Here is a 22,548-nt window from a genome sequence, read left to right as displayed (position 1 = left end):
GATAGCAAGCTTTAAACCTGAGTCCCTGCTGTATTACTTTGAGATTATGCTAGTTCTCAACAAATTAATTCCCAGGAGTTGTAACAGTCAAAGTGGAGTAAACCTGTAAGAACAGTTTTCCTTCCTGTTCTGAAAGTGTAGTGGTTGCAGTGTATAAGTAGAATTGCTTTCTTTGCTCACTTATATCTAATTCTCCACTTGTAGAAAAGACTCTGCTCTCCATATAATAGGGCACGCTTTTACTTTTTTTTTCCTTTTCATCCTACTGTTCCTGTCTCTGTTTCATTCAAAAGTAGGCAAAGCAGGCAGCTATCTATGCTGTTGAAAATGTAAAGCCACGTAGAACAAAACAAAGTAACTTTTCTCTCCACCATCATTTCATCACCAGAACGTTCAAATGATCTCTTAAAAAATTGTCATCTGACAGGAATGGCGAGTCAAATCTTGTAGCTTTTATATTTTGCTATTTTTAGAGACTTGACTTGAATGCAGAGCAAAATCCATCTCTCCTGCAAAAGGAAGCTAAAGTAAACTCTACTTAATATTATTACACTCACAGTTATTTAGGAAGGTGACATTTTACCAGAAGTATATTTTTATACTTCTGTGTATGTTAAACTGAAGGAGAGCAATTTATAAGTTCATATTATTTCCTGATACCTGCATATTATCTGAATGCATCTGCTTTTCATTGCTACCTCCATTTCAGAGCAGATATGCTTTGTCTTTACTGTGCTATAAAGAACAAAACATTTTGTTTCATTGGCGTGTTGCTGAATAAGAGATACATATATTTTTGTGTATTTTTAATGTTCAACGATTGTGATTCATACTGCAAACTGAATCATTTTCATCTTCTGTTTAGTTTTTACCTGTTCCAAATATTTACATTCTATTAGTTGTGACATTTTCATTTAAATTTCAGCTTGAATGGAAAATTCAGGAGTTGGGATTACTTTTGCCAATGATCATGTTTTGATTCAAGCAGATATTAGCATACAATCTATACTATATAGATGAAATGAAGTATGATCTTGCCTGAGGTGGATGGCAGCTGGTGAATTTAATAGCTCTATGCTAGATTACTTGGAGTTGCTGCTAGGTATAAACATGTTGCTCATTTCTGAAATAGCTGTTTTCTTATTTATAACCTTTTGAAATTATTTGTTACAAGATTTACAATAGATGGTTTAGGAAACAAAATATTTATCCCCATTTATGCCCATTTCTTCCGTTCTTCACACTAGATGAATTTTCTAAACGAGAAAGTTTAATATTTTCTCACTTTGGCACTCTGCTGTATTTCTCACAGTAGCCACACAGGAGAGAAACTGTAAAAAGCACAGAATTTGAGAGGGGCCCGGAAGTTTTGTGTAATTCCATCTAAAAGTAACACTGGTCTACTTTTCAAAAGCAGTTGCAATACTGCTCTGAGATGGAGTCTTAAAATTAACTTCAGATAGAAGATTTGTGAAAATATATGTCTAATGCTTCAGTTGCATTTTTGTTAATGCAGAAAGGTCATTCAAAAGACAAAGTACCATTTACAAATTGTTTTCAACTATGTCCAGGTCAAAATACAGTTCTTTGCATTTCAATTGCTTTGTAGTGAGTCAAGTGTACTTAATTTGCTGTGACTCATCTTAGAAAATAGCAACATGCAACAAATAGACAGATAATTTTGCCACCTAGATAGAAATTATCTGGAATTAACAAAGTAAGGAGAGACCAACCAAACTACAGTAACTTTACTTCCCTACTACATTGGAGGAGAGAGAAACAGATAAGACATTTACCATGAATATTCCAAATTTCATACTAATTAAATACAGTCTAAGCATATGTAAGTGAAATGTCACTACATTTTACTTAAATACAGTGGGAAGTTTTAAGATCATAAATCAATAGGCATGCCTTAATGATCAGTTCAGAGTGATGCAGCCTGAAACAAAATAGAAAGGACTTTAAAGGAGGTTATATTAGTTTTTGTGGCTTGAAATCACATTGTTTAGATGATAGCTGAGAAAGAGCTCTATCCTTTTCCATTTCATTCTGACTTACAGGAGAACAGTTCTATTTTTAGTGTATTCATGAAACTATCACCTTCATTTGAGTCACTGAGGAGATATACAACTATATCAGCAATGACAATTGGTGTGTGACAGAAGAGATGAGATCATGCTTGGCACTGCTGTGCCATCTTTCAGTGGCAGAAATCTCCTACCTATCTATATCAAAGTGCAGTATTTTGTCTGCCTGCTGCTGACACATATAAAGTTTTCAAGAAGGTGGTAAGTGCACCAGTAAACATTAGACTTCTCGCATTTGTTTCTTCCTTAAATGAAAGAATAATGCATTTTTCTTATTTGTCACTTGGCAAATCCTTTAGATTAAAGTCAAAAGGTTGTCATAGAATGAAATACTTAGGCCTGTGAATACCAATAAGAAGAAAAAATACAGAACTGACTTGTTTTGATGTTTTGTAGCCTTTTAAAGAGCACTTAAAAAAAAAAAAAAAAGAAATAAATTCTAAACTCTTTAGCATTTATACTTTTGCAAATTGTGCTAGCTAGACTTATGCTTGAATCTCTGTAATGACTCAAGGTACCGCAGAAATATGTTTGGGTTATATACGTCAGAACACATTAACCATCAAACGTTTAAGGGCTGGCCCATCAAACTCTATCTCCATTTTCAACGTCTTAAGGTCTTATAGATATACCAGATAGTATTAAAAACAGAAATGTGGAAGATGATGCCTACTTGAAGTTTTAGTGATTTGTACTGTGCCCTATCCGCTAAGTATGTGTCTATACGCATACTGTTTCTGTTACAGAAAATCTAGTTACAGTGAGTGCTGGAAGTGATAAAGGGCCTCTTTGTCTTTCTTTTTTGTTTGATAGTTTGATTTCATTTAGCTTTTTATTTTTATTGCTGAACTCTAGCTTGGGAGAGTTTTGATGTGTAAATCTTTTTTAGCTGTTCTGAGTTCATTATGTATGCTCAAATCTGTAGGAATTCTTTTCTTGCTTCAGTGGATTCTGAGTACTTTCATAAGTGTTTGAAAATCAGTGTATGAAAAGGAGTCTTTTGATGTGTTGCTCCCTATACAAACTTTTCACTTTTTTAAAAAGGTGAAATCTGTTACTTTTCCTTCAAGAAGTGGATGAAAATCAATACATTCATCCATTCCCTTTTTTCTTTGCTTTCTCTTCTCATGGGATCACAGGGGTTGGAAGAGACCTCTGCAGATGATCTAGTCCAGTGCTAAAGCAGATTCCCCAGAGTAGGTTACACAGAAGAATGCTAGGGAGAGTTTAGAATATCTCCAGAGGAGACTCCACAGCACCTCTGAGCGGCTTGTTCCAGTGCACTGTCACCCTCACAGTAAAGACGTTTTTCCTGTGGATCTTCTTGTGTTACTGTTTTAGCCCATTACCCCCTTTTCTGTCACTGGGCACCACTGAAAAGGGACTGACCCTATCCTCTTGATTCCTGCCCTGTAGACATATATAGGCATTGATAAGATCTCCCTTCAGTCTTCTCCAGGCTGAACAGAGCCAGGTCTCTCAGCCTTTCCTCATAAGGAAGATGCTACAGGCGCCTAGCCATCTTTGTGTCCCTCAGTGGACTTTCTCTAGAAGTTCCCCATCTTTCTTGAACTGGGAAGACCGAAACTGAACACAGTACTCTGAATGTGGCCTCACCATGGCAGAGCAGCAGTGGAGAATAATCTCCCTTTACCTTCTAGCCATGTTCTTTTTTAATGCACCCCAGGATACCACTGGCCTTCCTGTACACAAGGGCACACTGTTAGCCCATGGTCAGCCTGTTGTCCACCAAGACACCTAGTTTCTTCTCCACAAAGTTATTTTCCAGCAAGTGAGACCCTAACCTGTGCTAATACATGCAGTTATTCCTTCTCATGTGTGACTCTGCATTTGCCCTTGTTGAACCTCCTCATATTCCTCTCCACCCAACTCTCCAGCCTGTTGTGGTCTTGCTGCATGGCAGCACAGCTTTCTGGTGTGTCAGCCACTCCTCCCAGCTTTGTATCATCAGTAAATTTGCTGAGGGTGCATTCTATCCCTTCATCCATGTCACTGATGATGATGTTGAACAAGACCAGATGCAGTTCTGATACTTGGAGCACCATGAGCTACAGGCCTCTGACTAGACTCTGCTGCTGGTCACAACCCTCTGAGTTCTACCAGTCAGCCTCACTGGCCACTCATCTATCCTAAGCTTACCTATGGAGGTGTTATGGGATATCATGTCAAAAGGCTTGCAGAAGTGAAGGTAGAAAACATCCACTGCTCTCCCCTCATCTACTCAGCCAGTCATGACATCACAGAATGCTAGAGCAGCTTGGCAGTCACTTCTGCCAGCTCCCTCAATACTCATGTGTGCATCTCATTGGGCCTGTGGATTTGCATGTGTCAAGTTTGCCTACTCAATCTCTGACCAGATCCTCCTTGACCAAAGGGAAGTCTTCTGTTCTCTATACTCTCCCTCTTATCTCCAGAATCTGGGATTCCTTAATGTCAATCAACTTTCTTGGACCCCTTCTCCATCCAATGTTCTAAATGATGTAAGTCCTTGAAGAGGTCAAAGTTGGCTTTCCTGATTGCTGCATCCAAGGCTGTCCCCAGCCTTTGCTCTAGAAACCAATAGTTCCTTTTTATGTAAGAAAAAACTCCAGTGCCGCACTTCCTCCGCCACCTGCATCAGAAAGTTATCTTCCACGCACTGCAGGAACTTCCTGGAAAAGCAACACTGCCAGGCACACACAGTCCATGTCCCTCATGACAAAAGGAATCATAGTAGATTACATGTGTTTTTGTCACTGTAATTTGTTTTGTTTATTAAGCTCACGGAAGTTACAGGAAAGACACAAGCCAACTATTGGTGCAGTTTACTTTAGCAAGTAAGCTAAAGTATTACAAATTTAGGGAAGTACGTCTTTGCTATCTGATTGATGTAAAGGTTATAACCGGAATCTCAGGCAGTTGAGGAGAAAGAATAAAAATTAAAAATTAAAAAGAAAAAGAAAGCAAGCAATTGCTTAGAGAAGGTCTTAAGTAATATAAGGTATTTAGCAGTCAGAATCAGTGTTGCTTTTCTATGTATATATCAAAACTAAATGAAGGACTTACCAGAAAAGATTTTCCAGAAGCATCTGTAAGGTATAAGTGCCATTTAGAGGAGATGATTGGACAAGATATAATAAAACAGAAGTGCAAATAGCAAGCTGTAGTCCAATGCTGAGATGAAATTTAGACCAGATGTTTGAAGTTGATGCTTAAATGTACTGTACAACAAAGAAGAAGAGTCTCCTCAGCAAAGAATGGTTCCACTGATGAATTCAGAGGACTGCAAATGGGAGGAAATTGTAGACATCTTTTTCTAAACTATGTAGAACACAGAGTTGGATTTTTATTTTAATTTTTCTCATAATTTTACTATATTGGGATTAGACCAAAGGAAGAAAGAAAAAAAAGAATTGTAGGTTTTTTTTTCTTTTTATTTGAACTTTTAATATAACAGTGATAAATGAAGATTTGGCAATTATCTTAACTGAAATTGACAAAGAAACTTGGAATATCAAATATGCTTTTTCATGGAATCATGGAACAGCTTTGCATGGAAGCGAGCTTAAAGGTCGTCTGCTTCCAACCCCCGCCATAGTTAGGACTGCCATCCACTACATAAGGCTGTCCAGAGCTGCATCCAGCCTGGCCTTGGAAACGTCCAGGGATGTGGATTTACAGCTTCTCTGGTCAGCTAGTTCCAGTGCCTCACCACCCTCTGAGTAAAAAATTTCTTCCTAGTATCCAACATAAACTTCCCCTCTTTTAGTTTAAAGCCATTCCCCATTGTCCTATCACCATCAGATCATGTAAAAGATCGGTCTCCTTCTGTTTATAAACTCAAGTGCTGGAAGACCTCAATGAAGTTTCTCCAGAGCCTTCTCTTCTCTTAGCTAAACAAGCTCAATTCCCTCAACCTTTCTTTGTGGGAGAGGTACTCCAGCCCTCTAATCATCTTTGTGGCCCTCCTCTGGAACCACTCCAACAGTTCCACATCTTTCTTATGTTGGGAGACCCAGGCCTAGAAACAGTACCCTAGATGAGGTCTTACAAAGGCAGAATAGAGGGGAAGAATCACCTCCTTCATCATGCTGATCACCACAGCCTAAGATACAGCTGGTCTTCTGGGCTTCAAGCACACAGTGCTTACTCATGTCCAGCTTTTCATCCCCTAGTACCGCCCTGCCTCCAAATCCTTCTCCACAAGGCTGCTTTTGAGGAGTTCTTTTCCTAATCTATTTACGTACCCGGGATTGTCCCAGCCCAAGTGCAGCACTTTTCAAACATGTCAAGGTTGCACTGTATAGCATCCCTTCCCTCTAGTGTATGAACTGTACCACTCATCTTGGTGTTATCACCAAGCTTACCGAGGGTGCAATCGGTCACAATGTCTAGGTTGTTGATAAAGATGAAGAAGAGCGCCAGTCCAAAGACCCCTGGAGGACATCACCCATGGCCAGTCTCCACCTGGGTAGTTCTTCTGACCACCATAACCATCCAATCAGTTCTTTATTTACCGAATAGTCCACCCTTCAAACCCATATCTCTCCAGTTTAGAGATAAGGATGTGGGTGTGGAACAATGTCAAAGGCCTTGCACAGGTCCAGGTAGGCAACATCAGTTACATTTCCTTTGTCTACCTACACCATCACTCCATCGTAAAAAGTCATTCTTGTTTATCTTCTATCTGTTTTTTGCACTGCAAAAATTTTGCACAGATTTATCCCACTTCTTTCTCTTAGGTCATCCAGGGATAAAAGAGAGATTCTATATGTCAAAGTATATAAAAAAACTGTTAGCACTTGTTATTTATTGATTCTCTAATACTTCTTTCACCTCTTATTAAGAAAAAGAAAAATACTGTTGTAGTCACTATTTTTTCTGTAATACATTATTTTTACAATGACTCTTATCTGAAGACCATGTAAGTCTGAAGACCATGAGGTTTAACAAAAGCAAGTGTAGAGTCTTGCATCTGGGGAGGAATAATTGCATGCACCGGTACAGGTTGGGGGATGAGCTGCTGGAGGGGAGCTCTGCGGAGAGGGACCTGGGTGTCCTGGTGGACGACAGGTTGGCCATGAGCCAGCAGTGTGCCCTTGTGGACAAAAAGGCCAATGGCTTACTGGGGTGCATTAAAAAGAGCGTGGCCAGCAGGTCGAGGGAGGTGATCCTCCCCCTCTACTCTGCCCTGGTAAGGCCTCATCTGGAGTACTGCGTCCAGTTCTGGGCTCCCCAGTACAAAAAAGACAGGGATCTCTTGGAAAGAGTCCAGCGGAGGGCCACAGAGATGGTGAAGGGCCTGGAGCATCTCTCCTACGAAGAAAGGCTGAGTGAACTGAGTCTGTTCAGCCTTGAGAAAAGAAGGCTGAGAGGGGACCTGATCCAGGTCTATAAATATCTAAGGTGTGGGGGGCAGAATGGCGAGGCTGGACTCTTTTCAGTGGTGAGTGGAGACAGGACAAGGAGAAACAGCCAGAAACTGCAGCATAGGAAGTTCCCACAAACATGCGCAAGAACTTCTTTACAGTGAGGGTGACGGAGCACTGGAACAGGCTGCCCAGGAAGGTGGTGGAGTCTCCTTCTCTGGAGATGTTCAAGACCTGCCTGGATGCCTACCTGTGCGACTTGGTGTAGGGAACCTGCTTTGGCAGGGGGGTTGGACTCGATGATCTCTGGAGGTCCCTTCCAACCCCTACAATTCTGTGATTCTGTGAAGTCAGTAGGAGAATTTCTACTAACTTCAGCAGGGACCCTAGTACATATAATTGATTAAAAGATTACTAAACTTTTAATTATCTGAAAATTGTCTGCACTGGAAAAAAATGATATTAATCCCATAGTGACTGCCTTAAATAATTGAGGATGTTAGGAAAAACAAATGATGACAACAAAAATCCTACTGTTAATTAATTTCTGTTGTTACAGTTCCTTTACTGCTTGCAGTAGAAATACTGGACTTGGTATGATACCTACTTTTGATTAAAATCATAGCAATATAATCTGTGTACCTCAGGGCAGCTGGACTGATGGAGCTGCTGTGAGCAAGTCATGATAATGGAATTCCCTTAGGATTATTGTGCTCACTGTGAGCCACAAACCTTAAGACTAGCTTAGGAAATTGTGCCACTGGAAGAAAATGTTGCTAATACTTTATATGGGATTCACTGTGCTATTTACTTTAAAATCACATTTTTCTGTAGTAATTTTACTCTCATCTTCTGTCACATTTCTTATCAGGTGACCAGAGTTCACCTAGGAGAAATAAACTCACTGTCTTGTTCAAGCTTTTCTACATCAGCAGTTTTATCAGCTCCTGGTGACTCAGCACAACCTTTAGTATCCAGAGACACTAGTGGTAAATAAACGAATGTAATCCATCAGAATGTATAAAAGATTCTGCTGCCTTGGAAAAGAATTGAGAAATATTTTGTAATATTCTTTCTATTCTAAACTTCTTTTTCTAAGACACTTGAGCAGAGGCTACCATTGTATACATTTATTTGTATAATGAAAGATCCAGTATCCAGTGACACCTAAAATGACGTTTGGAAAGAGTGCAGCAGAGAGCACTGTTACCATTTTCAATAACTAATACTTAACTACTGCTCACACTTTTCTATCTCTATTTTCATTCTTGCCATAGAATACTGTTCCGTGCTGTAAAATCAGTTCTGAACATGATGTGATTAACCTTAGGGCCTCCCCATCCCTTCATTGCAAAGCCCACCTTGTACATGGCCTATGCTTTCTATTCATGTTCGCCATCTGATTTCCATATCATCCTGCTCACCCTCATGAGCCGCTATTAGCATAACAGAGCTTTAGTGTGACATTGATTGAAGCAAGCACTTGCTGAATGCAGTATCAGAGCATAATTTGCCAGAAATCAAATCTAATTTCCTATGTACTTTTAAAATTTATTTAAAAAAAAAATTAAAATGGAAGTGCACTCAATCTGTAGTCTTAATTGTTCTTTTTTTTTCATATTTTTGCCCAGTGCCCTGGAATCCAACTAGCACATTTCCTTTTAGAGCCAATGTCTTTGACTTTCAAATGTCAATTAAACAAGTTTTTCCACTGTTTATTCCAATCCAGCTAATGTTACATCTGAAACAATGAAGGGTAATAATTTGATAGGCACAACACTTGGTTTCCTGCTTCCTAACAGTTTTTTTCAACAGATTCTTCTAATCACTTTAATGCTTAGATTGAATTAAGCATTAAAGTAGCTCATAATTCTTTAACAGCCGAAGTATATCGAGCCTGCTGTTATTAATCTAACTGTACCTTTTCAGACTTCTAAAATGTTCCTCCTTTGAGAGGAGCAATAATGGCGTGAATAAGGTTTTTGCCAATGTTCTACTGATGTTGAGCTTTGAGGGAGTCATGTTTTTAGTTAACCTTTCTGCAAAATATGAGTAATAATATTTATCTACCTTAAAAACAGCATCTGTGTATGTAGGTAATGAATTCTCTTTTTAGGAAAACTGAAGTGCTTATTCTGTAATCAAAGCCTTGCTGTCCCTGAATGGGACTGCATTGCATTCTCTGGGGATAATGGTAGTCTTACTGATTCGGTAGTTGTACTTGACCAAAATTTATCCTACAAGTATTAACTGTTACTTTTGGTTGTCAATTCTCATTATTCAGCTGGAATTTGATAGATAAAATTGATATGGTGATAGCGTGCTGTAGCATCATTTTTATCTGTGTGCAAACAGAACTATAGCTGAAAATGATGGCAAGTTGGAGCAAATGGGGATTTCTTTCATTACAAAGCTTCTTTGAATAAATTAAAAAAAAAAAAAAGTTTTAGTTTTCCAAAAATGTTTTTTTTCATACCCCTTAATATTATACTATTAAATAGTTTGACTGTAGGGAATGGTTTTGTGTTTTTTTCAAAGACCAATAGAAGCAAGTTTTTCTGGAGATTAGGAGATTATATTTAGTTAACTGGTTCATTTATTTGTTTTGTAGTAAATTTCTAGTAATTTCTTCTTCAGAGAAAAGCTAGAGAACAGATCTGTACATAATCATATACCATTGTTTACTGGAGCCTTCTTAAATTTAGAAAATCTAAACCTGTTGCTCTGAGGCAGCATCTCATATTCACCTAGAATGGTAAATGCCAGAGGGGATTTGGTGTGTGACAGGGAGAGAGCAGAGCAATAAGGTCAGCCTACACAAATTGGATTATCCAGACTGAGACACCACCTTAATTCCTGCTTCTTTTCAGTGTCTCTTTTTGCAAAAGAAAGGATTATTTTTCTGCTCTTAAGAAAATGAGGAATGTTCAGAATTAGGAGTAGGTCCAACTGTAGATTGAACTAGTAAGTTTGTCTCTTGTTGTGCTTTCACTAAATTACCTGAATTTGGTCCTTGAAAAGTCTACTACAATGAAAAATCCTGTTAAGTACGTGCACTCAGAGCTATGGACTTACTGTACAGCCTTATGTGTGACCATGTTTCAGATAAACATTTAAACCTATCTACCTGCATTTATTTGGTTATATGATTTGAAAGATAAGCTCATGGAAAGGCCATGCCCTTCTTCCTTCTGTTGTGATGTCTCAGAGCACTGTCTGTAACACTTAGCACCAGTAGACCAAGGCTGCCTGTGAAGTGATCTTACATACCTTATCATGCTTATCATGATCTGTGGAGATGAATTCCTGACACTCTGTTTTTAGCCTCAATAGGAAGATTATGATCTTGAGTCCATCTATAATGTTGCACTGACTCATGCATAATTCCTGTTCAGTGAAGAAGTTAGAAGTTTTCTGCTCTCCACTCTGAGTTTGCTATTGATTTTATGTTAATATCCTGGGAAATTAACTTCTGTGGCTGAGCAGCAAACACTGAAACAATTCAGTGACCTTCGTTAACTGGTTGATCAGAACTATACCTTAGTGTAAGGTATGCATTCAGAAATGGACTTTTCTAATTCATAACCAAAAACTCTTTCTCTCCCTTGCCGTATGATTGAATGAACAAACACACATACTGTTTGCTATATTACTGCTTTCCAACATCTGAAAGGATTGCATACAGATACGCTAGATAAAACAATGTGAGGGAAAAAACAGGACACATGCTATAGTCAAGGGCTGGACTGGAGTAGAACAAGCTGATTTTGGATTGAGTATTCAGAGCAACACCTATGCCCTTATAGCAGCCTCCGAGCATAAGAGTATAAATGGACAGCAGCAGGGTACCTAACCCTTCAGAAGACTGATGCTTTCTGAGGCCCCAGGAAGGGGCAGACACTTCTCTCTCCAGAAAGTCCAAAACTTGTGCTCAGGAGTGTGAGGTGGAAGAAAGACTCCTTTTATAGTTCTCTACTTCTGCCTTCTAAATTAACAGTGGTGCATGTTTATTAAGTGCTTTACAGTTCTTGTTTTAAGAGTGCTATACCAGTGCTATCGACTTCATCACATAAGTACAAAGTGTATTAAAAAAAAAAATAAATCAGATCTGCATACATTTCTGTGCATTTAGCAGATCTGCATCTGTGCTGTCAGCAGGTGTAATCGGAAGCTGAGTCTTGATTGCTCTTCGTGCCTAATTAAATAGTTTGTAATTATAATGGTGAAAAGATGGTTTTCTAAAACACTGAAATTCTGTTTACTTAAAGCTTAGTAGTTCCTTAAACCACCTCTCTCCACAGCCAGCAGAGCAATAGTGGAATGGAAAAAATTCACCTCTTTAATTATTTTTCCCCTTTCTTCAGCCTATTGGAAAAATCAGCAAGTTTTTTGGTAAGAGCATATGGAGATGCTGATTATGTTTTTAATATATCTTACATATCCAATTCCATTGAGTTACAGTGTTGAACCAAGGCTGAGAGATTTGCATCAGAAAGTTACTTTGTCCCATGAGAGTAGTCACTGATGTTGTTTTTCACTCTGATCTTCCATCACTGCTTCTTCCCCACTTTTCTTCTGCACATCAAAATCTTTTTTCACCCTTCATGCTCCCACCAGGCATCGACTCACTGTTCTCCATTAGCATTCCCAGAGAAGTCAAAACACATCTCCTTTTCAAAATTGTTCACTTTGGAATGCTATTAATGCTATCTACTTGAACACAAAGCCAGTCCTGATTCTTCTTTCACATTTTAACTTCAACTTATTCTTCTTTTCCTTTCTATCTTCCTGTGCTCCTGAAATACATTTCTTCTTACTCACTTCTCTCCAGCCACTAACTCTGCAACTCTTGCTTTTTTCTTGACTTTTCACAAGCTAAAATCTCCTAAGTCTTTGATGCTTTAGCAAACTTCCTTTTCACAGCAAGTCCTTCTTCCCACTCCCTTCTTAACCGCACTGTCCCTCATAGAAGCTCAGGGAGTGCTTAAACTTCTATTTTTCTGCTATCATCCAGACCTTTCTCTCCTTTCTCAATCATTTTTGAAAAGCTAGAGGATCAGAATGAAAAAAGTAGTCTATATATCCTGATTTATCCTGTGCAACATATGATAGCTTCAGCAGAATGATAAGCTATGTGTAGTGTATATTGTACTGATGATACTTGCTCAGATGGAAGATAGAATATATCCAGACCAGCATCATAAACACTGTTGAGCCTTAGCATTTATTGTTGTTTGTTGTAGAGTTTATGCTAATGTTTATGGTTCTAATGCTGCTTTTTTATTATTAATGTATTTAGTAAATAGATGTATTAATTCTGTCTAATTAGTATATCTGGTGTTCCATATTGTTTTCTTTTCCCTTATATCTACTTCATTTTCCCTTTGCAAAATATCCTGAATTTGCACTGTTTTTTCTCTTACATTGTAGCTCCCCCACAGTTTGTGGTGAGACCACGAGATCAGATTGTAGCCCAGGGTCGAACGGTGACTTTTCCTTGTGAAACTAAAGGAAATCCCCAGCCAGCTGTTTTTTGGCAAAAAGAAGGAAGCCAGGTAAGATATAAGTTCCCTATAAAATTTTTCAAGCCTTTCAGAAAAGTTATACATAGATTATTTTTTAATAAAGATAGCTTTCAAAAGAATTTGTCTTTAAAACAGCTACTATCTTCTACCAACATTTTGTTGCTTTTTTGTTTTAATATTAGCATTGTGAAAAGCACAAAGTCCATTTAAGTGGGTAAAATTTGCGGTATCGTGCAAGGATATAAAAAGCAATAGTAGGTATCTTAAATACTTCATTCTGAGACACCCAACAAACAGGTGGGTGAGACAAACATAGCAAATAAAGAGGTATGACTCAACTTTTAAGTAATCAGTGTCAGTAATTACAGTTCAAAGCTTGTCTAGACATGATCAAGTAGATACATAGCTAGCAAACAGATTTGCATTGGCAAATTCTCACAGTACATCTAGATATGGTTTCAAACATTCAACTTCTCTCTTCTGTAGAATTATCTCAGGATATTTCTCAATGTTTTTTTGGAAATATTTTCCTGAATCCTTATTTTCACTGTGTGAAAGCAAAATTTCTGATGTTGCTAATGGGGTTGCAATCAGCCAATTCTACCTTGCATAGCTTGATGTTTGAATGCAACATATTTTTTGCTGCCTTTGCTGCACAGGCGGGACAAAAGTAAAGCATTCTCACTTTTAACGTGTGGTTAGTATTTTAACTTTCAATGTTGTAAACTATGTGCCAGATTGCCCTTTTTTACCTTAGGAAAGATTGGAAGGGATAGATGAACATCCAAGGACAGTGCCTTCTGCAATTTTGTGATGGAGCCTGTTTTGACTTCATCTGTCTATGTAGCTTTTCTATTTGATCTATAAGTTTTTCCAAAGCCCCGTGCTCCTTTTTCCCATACAGTGAGATGTGGATTAACTAAGTATCTACCTTGTGCTGTGCAGTGCAGCTGTGCCTCTAACCCGGAGGCACTGTGTAACAACTCAAAGTGTGAGTTATGAGCCTAACCACCTATTTCCAACTTTGAAACATCTGCTTGTTTCATCTTTTCACCAGGTCAGATAACTGGCCAGAATGACAAGACTAAAACTAACAGCATTTGGTGCCCTGTTGCATTTAAATCTTACAAAGGTGCAGTGCTTTTACCTTACAAGTGTAATCTCATATGAGTGTAAGCTTAGTCTTCAGTGTGTTTCTTTCAGCTCATTATTTACAAAACTTTAGATCTAACCTCTATGGATCACATTCTGGAAAAGCATGATATTGTGTGTTTAAATCATGTGAACATTTTTCCAAGGGGAAAGTAAAATATCATCTTGAAATTATGGTGGGAAGTACTGATGTGCTAGAAAACATTTCAAAACACTGTCTTGTAGAGAATTTTAATAACATGGTAATGTTTATGTCAAGTGAGCTTATAGTGTTGCACTTGAATCTAATAGAGTGGACATCCATCATGCTGTAATAAAGAGAAGAACTTCTAATTAAAATAGAACATCATTTGCAGGATTAAAGTCATTTAGTGTAATTGAAAAGTGTTAATACTCTATTTTATCCTCTTCCATTGATATCACTTCAAGGGTAAAAACATTTTAAGGTTAAAATGCATCTTGTGTCTTTAATTGAATGTTATTACCTCCTGATTGTACCATGTTGAAGCTGTTTAATTGCAAACCTGGAAAATTAATTACCATATTGAGAACCAGATCCCAAGGGTTAGAAAGTCCTTTTTTGACAAATAAATGCAACATAAAAATTGATACCTACGTGGTTTGTAGTCAAACCTTGAAACATAACTCAAAGTGATTCATTATAACCATTATGTTAATCTTAATTGAGCATCATTTAAGTGTTAGCATCAGGTTAGCATTACCATCTCAATATAGAACTTGGCAGATTTTGCCATGAGACGTCAAAGAATAGGTGCGTTTCCATTTCTTCATTAAAATCTGGACGATGGATTTTTGGCTGAATTAAAGCATTGTCCACTGAAAATGCTTGACTTTTCACCTTTATGTACTTGTTAAAAAGTTGTTGCCTGGATTTTCAATGCTTAATTCTGCTTTTACTCAAGCACTACAGTTTGCAGCACCGCTCTTAACACTTAGAGTAATGCTATGTAGTCACGTTAGCCCACTTACCCACTAATGGCAGGGCATTTTTAATTCTGAATCTATTTCTTCACACTATGTTTTTGAGCATAACCATCTTGAAAGGAGGGGAATTCCTGTGTAATTTCTTCTGCTGTCTTGTGACTAAACAGTTAGTCCTTTTTGTTTGGTAGCATGTTCTCCACAGTCTAACAGCCCTTCACCAATAGAATGTGCCAGGACAGGCCATCTGTACACTTTAAACTCTCTGGATTAAATTGAGATAAATCCAGAGAAACATCAGGATTTACACCTAAGGTGACTCTTGTTTTGCTGTTTTCAACCCAGCGTGCTCAGATGAGTAAACCTGCAGCTAGTTAAATCCAGTGAGGTTGTAAAAGCATTAAAATAGTGGACTAGTGCTGTAACAGGACAAACTGCAACCCGTAAGTTACCTGATTCTTGAAAGGAAGATTCATGAGACTAATCAGCTCCTACTAAAGTGTAGAATATTCTCTAGAATATGATACTCATGTCTCAGAAGAAAATATTCTTAATAAACGAGTCCTTGCTGAAGATAAAAAGAAGGCTAGTCTTACGTTTTTAATGAAGGAGATTTGGGGTTTTTTTCTTCTTGAGTGTTAGGAGCTTGGCCCTACACTATCTTTCATTTTGTTTCCTTTTACTACTTGTGTAATGATACAGGTATTTATGCCAGGAACAGATCATTATGCAAGTTTCAAGGCAGTTTAGAAAACTGGGCAACTTTTTTGAGACCCCTTTAGCCCTACAGCCTAAAATTGTTTCAGAATGTTCACACTTCTTTTTTTTTTTTTCTTTTTTTCCCTAGTTGAATCTGACATTTACTGAGTGGTTGTTGTATTTTGAGGAAAAATTTTGTGTGAAAAATTTCTCAGAACATTGAAATGGAAAGGGGGCAAAGGATGAGACTCATTATATGGTAACAAGTAGTCTGTTAAGTTAATACAATTATAAAGATACTTAGAGTGTGAGATCTCTTTCTAATGTTAAAATCAGAGAGAAATATGTGAGTTTTACTTTAAAGCAAAATTTTTTGAAATTCAAGTTTTTTGCTCACCAGTTCCTAATAATTTTGTTGTAAAACATTGAGGTCAACTACAGAAGTAGCAGATTTGCAGAAAATTCATTTAGTATCTTACCCTATACTTTGAGTTACTTCCTTTTTAGTTCATATAGATAAGCTTAAAAGTTAGTAGAGAGTCATAACATAGCAGAGGAACAGAGTCACAGTAGTGACTAAAAGCTTATCATAGCATGATAACAATGTTTTGAGATATTCCTGACACAACAATTGCAAATTTTATATGGCAGGCTTGTTGAGTTGATATTAAATTCAGAGCCTTTTTGTTTGGAATTTGTGAATTCATTATTATTGTTTAATTTTTCTCCTCTGTTTTTGTCATATCAGGCAATGCTACCAACATTTCTACATACATTGCCTCTCTTTTCCCATCCTCTATTTGCATAAAGAGCTGCTGTAGACAATTTAACTTTTTCCTTGTGAACACAACCCTCACCACTAAAACCTTTTCAGTCTTTTTCTGTATTATTGATTCATTCAATCCTTCATCATATTCAGTGACCGTAATGTCCATTTTAGTTATTCTTATTGACAGTTCTCTTTTCCCCAGTCCAACCCAAAGGCAACAAAGGCAAAATCTAATCTCCCTCTTCTGTGCTAACTGGTGTCTTATCCTATATATATATATATTTTATTTTTTTTTTTTTTCTTGACAATTTCTACATCAGATTTATGCCCTTCTTCTTCACCCTCAAGGCTCCATGCAGTTTTCCTGCTTTGGTATATCTCAGTTTGAATTTCCTTTTGCATCCCCTTTAAGCTCTGTCATCCTCTGATCATAAAGCTTCTCCTACTTTATGATCTGTTTTTTATCTTCCCAGCTTTACTTCTGTGCCATGCTCTTACTTTCTACTTTGCCCAGAACATATTCACTGCCAAACACTACCCGTTAGTTCCCTTAGCTCAATTATTTTTGCTAGTTCTATAATGTTTACTGCAGTATTATATCCCCCTGGTATGGTAGCCAGCTAAGTGTATTATTAAAATTATTAATTCAGAATGATGATAAATGTATAACAAGTACAGATCACTCAAGTGTGATTTTGCCTAAATTGCCAGCTAGAAAACACCATTGTGTATTATGAAAAGGCTGTTTATGATTTGAACTGCAAAGCAGGAAGAGCTAGCTCTGTATATTCATTTCAAAATCACCCACACTTAATTTTTCTTTTGATTGATATAAAGAGATTTATATCCCTGGCCAGCAGGTCAAAGGAAGTGATCCTCCCCCTCTACTCTGCCCTGGTAAGGCCTCATCTGGAGTACTGCGTCCAGTTCTGGGCTCCCCAGTACAAAAAAGACAGGGATCTCTTTGAAAGAGTCCAGCGGAGGGCCACGAAGATGGTGAAGGGCCTGGAGCATCTCCCCTATGAAGAAAGGCTGAGTGAACTGGGTCTGTTCAGCCTTGAGAAAAGAAGGCTGAGAGGGGACCTGATCCAGGTCTATAAATATCTAAGGTGTGGGGGGCAGAATGGTGAGGCCGGACTGTTTTCAGCAGTGCGTGGAGACAGGACAAGGGGAACGGCCAGAAACTGGAGCATAGGAAGTTCCGCACAAACATGCGCAAGAACTTCTTTACAGTGAGGTGACGGAGCACTGGAACAGGCTGCCCAGGAAGGTGGTGGAGTCTCCTTCTCTGGAGATGTTCAAGACCTGCCTGGATGCCTACCTGTGCGACCTGCTGTAGGGAACCTGCTTTGGCAGGGGGGTTGGATCGATGATCTCTGGAGGTCCCTTCCAACCCCTACAATTCTGTGATTCTGTGATTTTAAGGAAAAAATCAACATGTCTTTAATTGATAAAAAAAAAAAGTGATGCTGTTGTATTTTGAACTGATGTAAGATGAATTGTCTTTGCAGAATCTGCTCTTCCCAAACCAGCCTCTCCAACCCAACAGCAGATACTCAGTATCACCAACTGGAGACCTCACTATTACCAACATTCAACGGTCTGATGCAGGCTACTACATTTGTCAAGCACTGACGGTTGCTGGAAGCATTTTAGCAAAGGCTCAGCTGGAGGTTACTGATGGTAAGCTATAGAAATTCCGTTTTTTTCTTCTGTCAGAAGTACTATAAAAGTTGTGTTAAAAAAAAAAAAAAAAAAGCAGAGAGGTCACTTAATTCATAAAAATAAACAGGTGAATTTCTACAAAACATACTGCAAGAATCTCTGCACAGTTCTCTACAGCATCAAAAAGAGACTGACATGTAGTTTGCATTTTGCACACAATTCTTAATAGTCCAAACAAAGGACAAAGCAACTTAGAATAGGGTTGGGAAGAAGGGAAGCTGCTCAGTTCTCTAGAGCTAAAGTAGGACTGAAAAAAGATTATGAAGAATTAATAGTTTTATGACTAAAATAATGGGCTGGGGTGCAGAAATAAACAAGTCTAAGTACCTGTCTTGGTCCCAGCCTTCAGTATTATGTTAGGCAACTTTTTTGGAAATATTCTTAGCTCAATTTAAATGAACACAGTTGCCTTGAATTTACTGGAGCACTGTTAAAATATAACAGCTATGTACTGTAGCCTTTTAGTTTATATCTGAAAAAGGCACAAAGGTACTTTACTTCCTCAGTGCTGTGTTCTAATAATTTTTCAGTACAGTTAGATGTGTAAAGAGTGATTTAAATACACAGGCAGAGTAGAGTTGGCAAGAAAGGAAAAGTGCTGCATGATCTGATGATGCTTTCACTTTCAGAATTTTGGGCTTGAATCTTATCATGCCTTGAAGTTTACCTTAGTCTGTGTACAAACATCAACCCTTTACATGCATCAGAAATCCTGTTGATACCCCTCTTCATCTTATTGTGGCTAGAAGGCAGTTTACATCCTTTAATGTTAACAGCAAGAGAATTCCTCTAACGCTAGGAGACCATGGCATTCCCTTGCATCATTATTCCTTATCTTAACGGAATCATTAAATTTCTCCTGACAGACTTTGATGAATTTTTGCCATTAAAACTGTTGTTATATGCAGAGGTCTACTTTTATGGTTCCCTTAGAGACCTGCCTGCACCATGAAAGTTTGAAAAGATGTCTGATTCTGAATAATCTGACTTTTCATAAGAGCATATTCATCACAAATGACAGGTAGAGAGGTTCAGGCACATGTTATAGAGGTCTGAGCATTAATTTGATGCCTTTTCTTTGTTTTCCAAAAGCTGTCTATATTTTTATGACAAGGGGAGATAATTTCTGCCTTATCCTTGCATCTTTACAAGCATATTGCTTTTTGCTAAAGCAGTTTCTGGAGACTAAAGGCTAACCTTCGCTCTGCAATCTCTTTAAGTCCTTTCTGTCATGATCTATGACAAAATGATGCATTTTCATTCAATTCAAATTTAAATGTAGATTAAAAGGTCATTTAAAATTAATGGAAAGGCAGTATTTTTTAATATCTGTCCATAGCACTGCCTGATTCAGTGCCGTGAGTGTGATTGGAATAAATAGAACACGCAAACATTGGCTAGAAGGGCACTGAGCTGTTAATGGTTGCACCTGCTGATGCTGTACAGATTTACTGCAACATGGGCCGAGAGGATCAAATCAGGTTCAAGGATATCAGTGATGAAAATTCTTCCTTTTGACAGCCAAAACCTGTGGTCCATCTTTATCTATTTCTTGTATGAGATAAAAAAAAAGAAATCCTGCCTGACCTGTTTGGAATTTTTATTAGTTCACTTAAAAAGTTAACAGAAAGCTCATAATGGTGTCCATGCTAGAATGCAAGCTTAATCATAATTAGTTCTGATTTAACGTGACATGCTTTCTCCTTTGCTGAGCTCTGCTGCTGAAGGAATACAAGGCCTGTGTTCTTGAAATGCTTCCCAGAACTTACTGTCAGTGTGATCATTACAAAATAATGGAGGGTTGCTTTATAGAAATACCATTTCATCCTTGAGTCAAAGGGCAGGTAAGGTCAGGAGAAAAGTGCCAAAAAAATATTGTGAAACTGAAATTATATACATGAATGTACCATTAGATCACAGATATTTTTTAATTGCTTTCAGGTAGGATGTTAACCATAAATGTCTAACTAATCTGTTTTAGTTGATGTTGAGCAGAAGTTATGGAAGCTAGAGATCTTTATCAGAAGGGAAATCTATTGATTTTAAAAATATGATAAAAGATAAATGCTGTACATGCTAGCTATACACTTAAGCATTAGTGTCCCAGTTTTTGGCTGGGGATTCCAGTTTTACTTCATAGCCCAGAATTTTTCTGTTTGGTTAATGATTTAATAATAGTGGCGAGCCATCTTTTTCATTTTGAACACATTTTTGTTTGATCCAGGGTAATTTAGATCCAATTGAAGTTCCAATACAGAATGAAAACATATGTCATGTGCAGAAAAACAAGTGCTTAATTATACCATATATAGCAGTGTTTCAGTTGTTACATTTTTGCACTTACAAGTCTTTACTGGAAATATTTTTAACTCAAGTGTTCACATGAGAAGAGATTACTAGCTGTGATGAAATATGCTGAGTTGAGTGATAATTTTGCTGATTATGGACGGTGCTAAGAGCCCATAGTGTATTTGAAATTCAAATCTTATATTGTCTTGAAAGGCTATAATACGATCTACTGTCTAATGCACATCTGGAAAAGCAATATCAAATCTTAGCATTCCTTTCAAACTCAAGAAGCGAATATGCAGATTGGAATCTTGAAATGACATATCATGCAAATAAAGCAAGCGCTTCTCTCGAACTATGTGTGTATTCCTGATAAGAATAAAGTGTATTTTTAATTTATTCCATAGATTTATCCGCCATGCCCAGAATATTTTGAAGAAAGTTCCAGCATATGCTTACCTATCTTTATTTAAATTTACATTATTTATATATATTAATAGAAAATTTGACAACTGTTTGCTCAGCTGTAGGGTGGGCCTACAGTTTACCCAACAGCTGCTGTTTGGGATGAGGACTAGATAGAGAATCAAGCTTAACATCCTGCAGTAGATTTCTCTGACAACATAAGAATGAAATGTTTTAGGATGCTCAACAATGATTTAGAAAAGAAATTTAAGCCATTTTTCCCAGCCTGCAATGCAATTTTTAAACTGTGGATCTATTGAATATGCTGGGGTATGTCTCTTAAAAGAAAATAGGAATAAGTAATTGATATCACTCACAGTTTAGCCACCTGCAAATCTGGCCACCTTCATTCCTATCTCTGATTAAATGTATATTAAGTATTTTATAGCAACTGTGACACTTCCAAATGTCCTCTTGAGAAGCTTCTGCAAAAAAAAAAAAAAAAAGGGGTGGAGGAAGGAATGATAGGAATGGTCTCTGTTTTCCCTTTTTGCTTTTTGATGCATGAAAAAAGCTTAATGTGAGCCAGCAGTGTGGTCTTACAGATTGGAAAGCAATCTGTATCCTGGGCTCCATCAGAAGAGGGATGGCCAGCAGAGACAGGGAGGTGATTGTCCCTCTCTACTCTGCCCTTGTGAGACCCCATCTGGAGTACTGCATCCAGGTCTGGAGTCCGCAAGTACAAGAAAGACAGAGAGCTGTTGGAGAGGGTCCAGAGGAGGGCCACAAAGATCATCAGACAGCTGGATCACCTTCCCTACGAAGACGGGCTGAGGGAGCTGGGCTTATTCAGCTTGGAGAAAAGAAGGCTGTGGGGTGACCTCATTGCAGCCTTCCAGTATCTAAGGGGAGCCTATAAACAGGAGGGGAGTCAACTCTTTAAAAGGGTAGATTACGGCTGGACAAGGGAAGATGGTTTTAAGTTGAGAGAGGGAAGATTTAGGTTGTATGTCAGGGGGAAGTTCTTTACTATGAGAGTGGTGAAGTGCTGGAACAGGCTGCCCAGAGAGGTTATGGATGCCCCGTTCCTGGAGGTGTTCAAGGCCAGGTCAGATGGGACCCTGGGTAGCCTGGTCTAGCATCAAATGGGGAGGTTGGTGGCCATGCATGCAGCAGGGGGATTGGAACTTGATGATCCTGGAGGTCCTTTCCAACCCAAGCCATTCTATGATTCTATAATTCCCACCTGTCAGGAGAGCACTCTGCCCTAACATAGTAGTGTTCATCATAAGAATTCTGTGAGTTGTGTCTCATTTTCCTTTGTCTTTCTCTGTTTTTAATTTCATTTTGTAATTTGACCAAATTCCACCTAAATTTGCACATAATTTTAGTTGATCCAAATTGCATTTATAGGGAATACACTGTTTATTAGCAGTAACATTTGCTCTCGTACTCTGCTCAAAATTTAAGCTCCATTTTATCAAAAAAGCGATCTGGTGTTTTTTAAATTGCCAGAACATGTGAATATATGGCTGCTGGAAGATAGTTTCAAAATGGTTTTTTGTTGTTGTTCTTTGTTGTTG

General features: G+C 38.0%; 1 protein-coding gene across 17 annotated transcripts in view; it reads left to right on the top strand.

The window, feature by feature from the left end:
- The window catches only part of ROBO2 (roundabout guidance receptor 2), an 873,290-nt gene that overhangs the window by 748,071 nt on the left and 102,671 nt on the right, over window positions 1-22,548 (top strand). For all 17 annotated transcript variants that reach the window (XM_048933870.1, XM_048933879.1, XM_048933877.1 and 14 more), the window contains 2 exons: window positions 12,890-13,014; window positions 18,058-18,229. In XM_048933870.1, the coding sequence (XP_048789827.1) occupies window positions 12,890-13,014; window positions 18,058-18,229 (297 nt within the window). The remainder of the gene's footprint in view (window positions 1-12,889; window positions 13,015-18,057; window positions 18,230-22,548) is intronic.

This window comes from Lagopus muta, chromosome 1 (assembly GCF_023343835.1).
Source record: "Lagopus muta isolate bLagMut1 chromosome 1, bLagMut1 primary, whole genome shotgun sequence".
Taxonomy (NCBI): Eukaryota; Metazoa; Chordata; class Aves; order Galliformes; family Phasianidae; genus Lagopus; species Lagopus muta.
The sequence above is the reverse complement of the archived record's forward strand: the minus strand, read 5'-3'. Positions and strand labels throughout refer to the sequence as shown.